This window comes from Trichoplax adhaerens, genomic scaffold (genome assembly GCF_000150275.1).
Source record: "Trichoplax adhaerens TRIADscaffold_2 genomic scaffold, whole genome shotgun sequence".
NCBI classification, from domain to species: domain Eukaryota; kingdom Metazoa; phylum Placozoa; class Uniplacotomia; order Trichoplacea; family Trichoplacidae; genus Trichoplax; species Trichoplax adhaerens.
The window spans coordinates 7,671,095-7,682,654 of NW_002060944.1; the positions used below are offsets into that span (position 1 = coordinate 7,671,095).

At 32.1% G+C, this 11,560-nt stretch overlaps 1 protein-coding gene across 1 annotated transcript; it reads left to right on the top strand.

Annotated features, from left to right (window-relative positions):
- Nucleotides 1-2,375: 2,375 nt before the first annotated feature.
- On the top strand, nt 2,376-10,482 carry TRIADDRAFT_20764 (uncharacterized protein; the record flags this gene model as incomplete). The annotated part of the gene is made up of 22 exons (XM_002109553.1): nt 2,376-2,540; nt 2,968-3,111; nt 5,363-5,519; nt 5,673-5,700; nt 6,047-6,146; nt 6,435-6,524; nt 6,702-6,765; nt 6,924-7,022; nt 7,104-7,207; nt 7,364-7,502; nt 7,633-7,751; nt 7,835-7,927; nt 8,005-8,061; nt 8,147-8,317; nt 8,407-8,580; nt 8,657-8,783; nt 9,033-9,082; nt 9,269-9,474; nt 9,590-9,713; nt 9,872-10,008; nt 10,120-10,201; nt 10,360-10,482. The coding sequence occupies 22 exons, from the start codon at nt 2,376-2,378 to the stop codon at nt 10,480-10,482; spliced, it is 2,553 nt and encodes an 850-aa protein (XP_002109589.1).
- Between the last annotated feature and the right edge of the window lie 1,078 nt (nt 10,483-11,560).

Genomic DNA, 11,560 nt, shown 5'->3' on the forward strand with positions numbered 1-11,560 from the left:
ATCTATAGCATTTTAAACAAAGCAATTTGATTTAAGCAAGGAAGATCTAGCATAAATGTATTTATAACAATTAAATTAATTATCAAATATATCTATTACTGAAAAATAATCTTGTGTACTTTAGAGCCGTTTTCAAAATAATTATTTGCACTTATATATTGACATCATTCTGAGATGGATTCGCTGGTCCCTTCAAACGTTATACTGTACATTAATATCTTACAAATGTAACTTTTTAGTTTATTAAAAGCAATTGGAAGAAATATGGCATCGATACCGTAATTATTTTCTACAAAATTATCTAACTAATGCAAGAATATTGATATAAATACAACTAGCCCGGAAATATATGTTTTTATTCTTTTTAGCCTTACGTACCATACACCAACATCCTAATAGCTACTGTAATTTGTTTTCTCTTTCTTATCACACGTGTACTATATTTATACGCATAGGCGTACTTGCACTTCAAAAAATTACCGAAGCAATTGTAGCATTCAAAACAGTGAGGTACTGTGCTCTCTAATATGCTGTATATTCGCAACACTCGTAAACGGAGATAGAACACTATCGTTCTGCAATCGGTAAGGTAGCTGACATAATGTAAGTAGCGCCACGTTGGTATCTTATTTGTTTTAGTGCTGGGGTTTATGATCCATATTTTGTTTTTCATTTAAGTGACGGTGTAGTTCTTTCGATGAGAATTATGTCGCTTTTCACCTTTCATTATCATTTTAAAAAGCAGATTACATAATCCCTAATGTACAGTATAATATTTCAAAGCTAAATGTGATCTATTTCCACACTACTACTTACTAAACGGGTGCTATCGGTGATATTAAGATATTTTGATTAGGTCAAAATAATTCATACTTCAAAGACAGTTCAGGGCTGTAAGAGAAATATAGCGCGTAAGTTATGCGTTGTCAAAGGTGTGAAGAGTAAGAAAGGGTTGATAAATGGAGTGCTATAACTCTACTTGCAAATCATATTGAACTTCATAGATATTCCGATCATTCTACGTTGCCTTCAGGTTAAAGCTTTTCATACAAAACGTTCATTTATTATATCTAGATTCATTAAGAATAGAGAGATAGAAAATTAAGTTTACGCGTATGCATTTCTGTATGACATGTGATGTTGTTTGGTGACTGTAAGGGTTTCCATTCGCTATTCCTCTGCCCATTTTATTAACCAATTAGAAAGGAATACAATCAGAATAGTCATAAGTTTGTACCTGAGCAATGTATGCAAGGTAGAACACTGGAAAAGTATTCCCTTCTAATTATCTTAAAAGAATCGTTGATTGAGTAAAAATAAAACTAATTGACCTGAGCTAAGTTAAGAAAGCAATGGTAGGACAATTCAAATTACATAAAAAAGAAGCATTTCTACAAGCGATGAAATCCACTTTAGTAATTTGTATTAGCAACGGAAATTATTTTATCGTGCTGAAGTTGTTATTCATATCAAGAGGTGCCCAAGTAAACAAATAGAATAGAGGATATCATTGAACAATGGGATATACTAGTGAAATAAGTTTAGTAAAGCTCTGGCAGTAGTGCTAACGCTACTTGGGCTACATATTGTTATGACACATAAAGCATACAGTAGAGGTAATTTTGTGACCCCCAATTGATGATGCGTCTATCAGCCTAATGTTGTCTTTTCTTTACTATGCAAACGTTTAGAAAGTTAATTATGAACTCTTTACATGTTTATTACTCATCATTTTCATTAATCATTATGATTACTGACGTATTCCAACTATCCACATTGCATAATAGGGAAGTAATCAACGTGAGATGCGAATAATAATTAAAATAAATACTAGGGTTAATTTGCAAGCCAATGCCTCATTTTATGCGTAATTATAGCTATTCATTAATTGGTTGAGACTGGATAAGAGGTGGAGTTAAAATGATGATTGGCATTTTTAATAGATGCATTCTATTCAAATGCGTGCAAGTTGGCTCTTCAGCCAACTTGCATTGGTAATAGACTTCTTCTAGCGTTGTGGGCTGGGTCGCCACTTCTTTCCAAGGTTATCACGATTTGGTAAGGTTGAACTAGATATTGAACTTTTTGCAATTAGATGATAACTTGATAGTTGGAACTCAATTATCTTGATAGAATTGTGTCTAGTTTATTTAATGGATACGTTAATTTATAGAGTCAGCAAGATTGGCAAGCGTTAGCTTATGCTTTGGGCTTGTTCGCGACTTGGTGGAGAAGATTGGACTTGCAAAAACTTCAACTTTATATAAGCGTAGAGGAAAGACGTCTTACACTATATTGTCTAGTGCAGTAGGTGGTGAACTAGTCTTTAAACTCAGTCAATACTGTAGGGGTGATCGATTGAGTTAGCCGACAACATGGACGACGCTGAAGGATTTTTGCGGCAAAAATCGCAAGCCGTCACCGAGAGTATCGATTCCAAGAAATGGGTTTGGATCGAAGATAAGGCTGAAGGATATCTCTCTGCTAAAATTCTAGAAGTCAATGGCGAAACTTTATCGGTTGAAGTCAATACTGGACAGGTAAATATCAAATTTATCCAATTTCCATTCCGCTCTATTCCACTCAATTAGTCATACTCCAATCTGTATCCGCCCATAATCCAACTATTGCAAGCGGTGGCAACGAAGTACAATAAAGTTCATTTGCAATGCAATAAAATTCTATCTAAAATAATTTGATATCGTCTCTTTGAGTTGACTTGTGATACATTGATCAACTAATTTGATCTATTTTAATTCCATGCTAGCGATAGCATGGATTAAAAATAGAGTCCATGCAGTTTTAACAAGTCCAACAGTACCAAGCAATCTAATTAACGCTATTAAAATGACGCTGATGAAATGTCCGACCGTATAGTGTTAACGTAGCAATGGGCCGTAATATCTTGAACTTTAGCCCTCCAAAAAATTACCTTATCATTAAATAATTCTTAATTTTATCTTGTAGCGATTAACGGTTAAGCGTGATTTAACCCAACAAATGAATCCAACAAAATATGACAAAGCTGAAGATATGGCAGCCCTGACCTATTTAAATGAAGCTGGTGTCTTGAATAATTTGAAACAGCGTTATTTCAGTGGAATGATCTATGTAAGTAATCAAAGTATGCCCACAATTTCCTATTAGCATGAACGTAGTAAAAACATTCTAGCATCAAGCCTGTTAATGAGATCTCGATTTGAAATGATTTATGATATTGAGATAATTTTTAAACAAGCTCCAAACGATCATTGCACAATGGACATTTTCTTTTTTCAAACTTAAAGCTACTGTTAAAAATGCTCTTCTGTCATCTTTATTTTCTACGTTAATACGATATTTCCATTATTATACGCTAACACTATTCTATTTTATATCTCATTTTGAGTAAATAGGATAAACTTAATAATGTTCGTTTAGCGATATACGAGTCGTATTGTAAGTTCTATTATGTAACGGTTTGAATAAGTAAGTGTTTTATAGTACTTGCATACACTATTACAGCATTAACTACAATTGCGGATAATTGTTCGTTTTTAACTACAATTATTCATCCAGCGACTTTTCCTTAACCTTAGACAGCGATCGTTAACATTTAATCGAACAAACATGTACAATTCTAGTAGCGTCGAGGCAGTATTAAAACTAGATTTAATGAACAATATTTCTATTTCTATCAACCTTTGAAATGATCTATTAATGTAACTATTGAGGACTTTTATACCATTTTTATTATTTCTATTATTTAATTTACTTTAACCACTAACGAGCGTAAAAACCAACAATTAATCATTGATTTTGTAAGAAATTTTCATAATTTTGTTAAAATTACTGTAGTAATGATAGGTTGCCATGATTCATTTTCGTACACCATACAGCGTAAGTTAATTAAATTCATCGATGCAATCGGAAAGACGCGATGCTTATATTGCTATTTATTACGTATGCACGGCAAGGACTCCAGACGAAAATTACAATTTATCTTTAGTAGCACGTGCTAGTATGAGGCCGTAAATCTACCTATCAACACATTTCACTGATCCAATTTTATAATACTAATAATGCATACTCTTAATTAAAAGAGAGTAGTATAGCGATTCCACTTCAATATTGTGACTGCACTATAGAGTATTAGCAGAAATGTTTATCTTGCAAGTCTAATGTAAACTCGCCACGAAGGATCGAACCTATTCATGCTCTACGAGTACTTATAAATGACCCATAATAATAAGTAAAGGGGTAGTTGAACAATCCCATCTACTAAATATCTTCAAATAGTAATACTGTGCAATAAAAGACTGAATACTGGCTTCAGTAAAAGTGTCCAAAATATCTTATTTATTTCGAGATTCAAACGTTTAAGTGTAATAAATGTACTATCGGCCAATACACAATTGTATTTAGTTAATAATATGTAATAATATCAGAATTACTTTAATCGTCTGTTCTTTACAAAATATTTAAGACTAGTAAGGGTGTAACATTATCGTCAATAGCTTTACATGTTGGTATAAATTACAGTCAATAACTCAATAACTAGAGCACTTGATCTCAATTCTATTCCAAAAGCCTATTAGGTTAAAAAAAGAGCAGAGAATAATTAATGTATATTATACGCATTATGATGAATTGAAGCTTTTTCATGCTTTCTTACAGTACAAGAGGGTATCGAATTAATTTTTAGATTACCTTATGGTATTATCTGTCTTCAGCTTGGATTGTAAAATATTCATAATTTTGCGTAGACCTTTCTTATTAACAAGTCTGGGATAATTGAACCGGATTACTGCCGTACTATTACTCTAAATTTTTAACTCTGTTAATTATCGTTCCGACGATACGTCTGATCTTATTCACTTTCAATGCTATGTAATAGAAAAGCATTTCCTTTTGACAGACGAATTATGATGGAAATTGAAAATTTTCATGATTAATCATGATTGCCAATCATTGATTGGGATTGTTGTAAATTATTCGCCCATTGGAAAAACGGCTAAACTAATCCTAACGTTACTACTACGAATTTTAATGCGTTACACATACTGAAATATAAATGAAAGACACTTTTTAAATATCATTGTCTGTTCAATCCTAACCAATACCATTATAACTTCATTATAACATCATTACACTAATTACTAGCGTTAAGCATTATTTATAAGATGCATCATTGAACTTCTTTTACTAGAGAAATACCACGATATGTTTTTGATCCCGATCTAGTGATACTTTTTAAAATTGATTTTTTTATCGTTACTTTAGAAAGAGTTTTATTTTGGTCGACGAAGACATTACAGTAGTTTAATTATTATTGAAAATTCTACAACGTCATTTAATTGGCTATACTTACGTCTATTTACAGACATATTCAGGTCTCTTTTGTGTAGCTGTCAATCCTTACCGACGTCTTCCAATATACACCGATAAAGTAGTGGAAATGTACAAGGGCAAAAGAAGAGCTGAAATGCCACCTCACATTTTCTCCATTACCGACAACGCGTACAATGAAATGTTACAAGGTTAGGATAATTAGGGCTTACGACACAAAATCTCGATAGTTTGCTGAATTATTAATACTGTAAATAGTACGGTAGACTACAATTACAAGAACCGTAAGTTAATATGGCTGACTTAAAATCACATGTTTTGCTTCCATTTTAATCTTAAAACAGAGCGAGAAAATCAATCCATCCTAATCACGTACGTATCGCATCGTAATGATTCTTTTATTAATCAATTGATATAATCGTAACAATTAACATTTATATTCCATCAGTTTATAATATATATATATAAATTTAACGTATGTAATATCCTGTCCGTTCATAATATACTGGTATCTTTTATCATCACGTACAATTATAATACTATTTACGTATAAGTGAAAATGATAGAATCATTTGCACGATCTTTCAGACTTATTAAAAGTGTAGATATGTGCACTTGCTATAAAAAATCGTTCAAAATTTCTAGCAACGGTCATAGTTAAATTCTTATTCCTCAAATTATTGCAAAAAAATGCTAAGCTAGTTTGTAATTATCTCAGCGGTGAATCAGGTGCTGGTAAAACAGAAAATACCAAGAAAGTTATACAGTATGTGGCGACTGTAGCCGGAACTGGAGAAACTAAATCTGAAAAGAAGCAGGTACAAAATAAAATTTTTTAACTATAACAACTTCTAAATTGAAGTTTAAGGAATCGGTATACTGCTGGAACCTATAGAAAGATTTAACTGATTTATCTGGTAGTTTCTATGTTACTGGAAACTAAAAAATTGAATAAAGTAGATCTTAGGCTCATTATCTTGCTTATCCTAAACCAGTTTCTTATATTTGGATTTTAAACTACCTACAGATTTAAACGGGTTTTACAGTTTACTTCTAGTTGAGAGGGTTACTAAAATTATTTTATTTACTTTGAACTTTTGTTCTAGAACTTGGAAGATCAAATTGTTCAAGCTAATCCCCTTATGGAAGCTTTCGGTAACGCAAAGACAATCCGAAATAACAATTCTTCACGATTTGTAAGTAGGGTTTGCAGCATCTTAATTTCTGATTATCTATAAGGATTACTTAAGGGTATAAGCATCAGATATCCTGCTTAAAAGTTGCATAAATAAGAAATACAATTTATATGCATATAATTATCACTGCACCTCCTTTACTATATCTAATGGAATGCTTTTCGATGTAATTGAAAGGGTAAATTTATTCGAGTACATTTTGGCCTACATGGTAAAATTGCTGGAGCGGATGTTGAATCATGTTAGTTGAATGGATTTAAAGCTACTTAAATATAATTTTACCAAAACCATTACTTCTACTATCTAAATTCAATTAATGATACCTAGAACTCCTTCAATTTAAAGTCTTTAGTAACGGTCAAAAAATAATATAGTAAAAATTTCATTTATTAATTATAGATCTACTGGAGAAATCTCGTGTTGTTTCACAAACTTCAGAAGAGCGAAATTACCATGTCTTCTACCAAATTTTAACTGCAGCAGATGACCAGATGAAAGGTTAAACACTTGTGATAAATACTGAAAGCATTCAATTTACTTGATAATCTTCTACTAATTATATCTATATCCGTATTACAGAAAAATATTTAGTAACGGGTAAACCTGAAGATTACAAGTTCTTAAGCGAAGGCGTAGCGCGAATTGATGCAGTTGACGATGAAGAAGAATGGCATGCGACATGTGTACGTAGCATATCTATAGTTTACTAAATACTACTTGATATTTTATGACAAATTATTGTAAAAAAAATTGGATATCATATTGCAGCTAGTAAGATTAGTTGATAAAATTGATATCCAATAATTTTGAATCTTAAAATATTTCTGGGAAAATTGTAGGATTCTATGAAAACTCTACGCTTTACAGATGAAGAGAGGGGCTTCCTTATTAAAGTCGTTATGGCTATTCTGCATTTTGGCAATGTTAAATTCAAGCAACGCCCAAGGGAAGAACAGGCTGAATGTCCTGATACCGCAGGTTTCTAGATTGCCATTGACACTCACTCTTGCTTAATTGTCTACCTGCGTCACATAAATATAAGCAAAATTTATAAAATTAAAACCTGAAAAGCAATCTCTTATCCTAATGATTTATTGTTCCATATCAGATGCTGAAAAGGTGGCATTCTTGCTTGGAATTCAAGTTGCTGATCTTGTGAGATCTTTGCTGAGGCCAAGAATTCGTGTGGGCCATGAATACGTACAACAGGGAAGAAATTATGAACAGGTATGTATAAAATTTGATATTGCCTACATTATATTGTTTAATCAGCAGCATTAATCTGAAAGTCATATTTGCTATAATTATAGGTTGTTTCTTCCGTAGCCGCATTATCTAAATCTCTATATGACCGTATGTTCAAGTGGTTAATTGCTCGCATCAATAAAACTTTAGAAACAAAAGTAAGAAATTTCTATCTGACAGTTATCAGCATTGAAAACATCGCTTTAATCAGTAACATTTCTATCACTGCTTTCAGTTCAGCAAGAATTATTTTATTGGAGTACTCGATATTGCTGGTTTTGAGATTTTCCAGGTTTCATTGAATAATATTATGGTATAGAGTTTCATAATGTAAATGTTAGCAATTCTAAACAGTACTTTTCCCATAATCTATACAGGTAAATTTGTTCGAGCAATTGAGTATCAACTACACTAACGAGAAGTTGCAGCAATTTTTCAATCACCATATGTTTATCCTGGAACAAGAAGAGTATAAAAAGGAAAATATTGATTGGGAATTTATCGATTTCGGTCATGATCTACAGCCCTGTATTGATCTAATTGAAAAAGTAATTTCTGTGATATAACTTTCACAATACAGTAATCAATATCATGTAATATTAGGATATGAATTAAATCTATTTGGATTGCCTTTTAGAAATTAGGTATTTTATCAATTTTGGACGAAGAAAGTATCTATCCTAAAGCCTCTGATAAGACATTTATTGAAAAATTGAAGAAAAATCACGACGGAAAATCGCCTAAATTTAAACTTCCAAAAATGTCTTCTAAAAACAAGGCACACTTTGAAATCGAGCATTATGCTGGAACAGTACGTACTGATAATTTAAAAAATTTAGTGAGAAGTTTCCATATACTGAGTGTCCTTAATGAACCCATAAAACTAGGTCGGATACACTGTGATGGGATGGTTAGAAAAGAATAAAGATCCTTTAAACGACAGCGTTGTTGATTTATTAAGAAAATCAACAGATCCAATCATTGCTAGTTTATTTGCAGACCATCAGCCTGAAGGTAAATGAAGATTGCAGGACTAAATTAAGCTTTCTTATTCTAAAAAGCCTAATCTATGTTTACGACACAAAAGAAGTCTTGTGTTTAATATGGGTTACTAGGTTTTAACTTTAGTTAAATGCTATTCTGACATACGCAATTATAGCAACTTGTACACTCCATCCAAACTTAATACCACTGCACATGGAAAAATGCCTTTTAACCATGCTTAGATAATTTAAATTTATAATTTATTGTCTGTTTATATAGGCAGTCGAAAGAAGGGTAGTCAGTTTTTGACAGTCAGCCAGCTCCACAAGGTAGGTTTGATTCTGATCTAATTCAAATTTGAAAACATAACAGAGTCTCTCGACACTGATTATTAAACCAATAAGCCAAAAAATAGCTTTATTTGCGTGTTTTAGACAGAAATTGATTCATAGTAAACAAAAATAATTGCAATTCAATCGCAATAAACTGATAATATTTCCTAAAATATTTCACAGGAACAACTGGAAAAATTGATGGTCAATTTACGAAATACCACGCCACATTTCGTACGTTGCATTATACCAAATGAGAAGAAAAAGCCAGGAATCATTGAAGCAAATCTCGTTCTACATCAATTACGTTGTAATGGTGTACTAGAGGGCATAAGAATTTGTCGTAAAGGTTTTCCAAATAGAATTATATTTTCCGAATTTAAACAGCGGTAATTGTAAATTATAATTTTTATACTGCATACCCACCCACAATCATTCACTTCAATACATACTGTAGGTAGACTAATAGAATTTCGGTATTTCGTTTATTTCACTATGCAACAGCTATGCAATTCTGGCACCAGGTGCTATTCCTTCCGGAATGTTTATGGATGGCCGAAAGGCAGCTGCTAAACTTGTTGATGCCCTTCAATTAGAGCCCAATGAATTTAGAATGGGAACAACTAAGGTTAGCTTGATAGCGTCACTTTATTTTCCACGAAAATTATTTTATTTTTACGCTCAATGGACTAGGAAATGGAATAATTTTTAACTCGACATTGTATTCTAATTTAAAGTTGTCACGAATGTTATTGAAGTAAAATTATTATTTACTTCCATGATCAGGTATTCTTCCGTGCTGGTGTTATTGGAAGACTTGAGGAATCTCGTGATGAAAAATTATACGCTATCCTTTCCAAATTTCAAGCGCGCATGAGAGGTTTTCTGATGAGAAAAACCTTCCAAAAAATGCAGGAGCAAAGGTTAGCTAGTGAACATATATGGGCTAATTTACAGGCCTACAGTGGCTATATGAGAAATATTGTAAGTTATGACCTTTTTTGGTTATAATCTTCCTTTCAAATGACACATAGATCTGGGTTGCAAATCATTCAACGTAACGTTCGCAAATATATTGTACTGCGTAATTGGCAATGGTGGAGATTATTTACCAAGGTATGTACAAATTGGAACAAATATAAAGTTAAAGTACTGTATAGATATTATTGCGATTGTAATCACTTTTACATCTACTCTGACTGGAATTGTGTACAGAAAGACTATCGGTATCGCCTTTAGTGTCTGCTTATTACAATATTTCGTCATTATTTTAGGTTAAACCATTACTTAATGTTGCACGATCAGATGAAGAACTAAAACACATGCAGGAAGAGGTAAATGCAGGACCGAACTATAGTGAAGGAAACCTGACTTCGTCAATCTTAATTAATCTTTAGCAATTAAATTTTACTTCTACTGCCGTTGTAGTTAACTACAAGAATAAACATTTTATTATAAATAAATCCTCTATAATATTTAATTTACATTTAAATATCAAAATCGTAATGTTGCTATCGATAGCTTAATCGAACTTTGGATAAGTCACAAAAAGAAGAATCACTCCGAAAAGATCTTGAGGAGCAAAACACAAAATTGGTGGAAGAAAAGCAACAGCTATTTATGGATTTACAAAGGGTAAGATGCAATAATACAAGTCCAATGTTGTGCTTAATGTGGTTAATACTGTACTAAAATATAAACGATTCATTCTTGTACTTATTCTCAATGAAATTGCAATTCTGGACAATATTATTAATAGGAACAAGATGCTTACGCTGATGCTGAGGATAAAATTGTCAAATTGGAAAGCATTAAGAACGATATGGAAAGTCAAATACAAGAGTTAAATGACCAATTAGAAGAAGAAGAAGACAACAACGCTCAAATATCACAAGTTAAGCGTAAGCTAGAAGCTGAAGTTGAAAACCTACGTACAGACATAGAAGATATAGAGGCTGCGTTGCAAAAGGTTACATCTGAAAGCCTAAATATATCTGATTTACAGTATTATCATATATCAACTTTGAAGTATTTTTCGAATTTCTTAATTAATAAACTCATTCTTATAGTCTGATCAAGAAAAACAAGCTAAAGATGATGCTCTTCGATCAATAACTACGGAGCTAGATGAATGTCAGGAAGCAGTAGACGCCTTGACTAAAGATAAGAAAGCATTGGAAGAGAAAGAATTAGTAAGATCCAATCGTTCAACTTCAATTAAATTTCATGATTTTTATTGTAGCTAGAAAAAGCGTTTAACCATTAATTGAAATTAAATTAGGAATTGAGCAATTTGTTAGAAGCTGAGGAAGATAAAAGTAACCATTTGACTAAAGTTAAGAACAAGTTAGAAACTTCACTGGAAGAGGTATCTTACTTGTCAAAAATGCCACATCAAGATATAAAATGCGCTATTAACAATTAGCTTTGCACATCACAACAACTTGATATAAAATTTTCGAACACTTTTTAGTT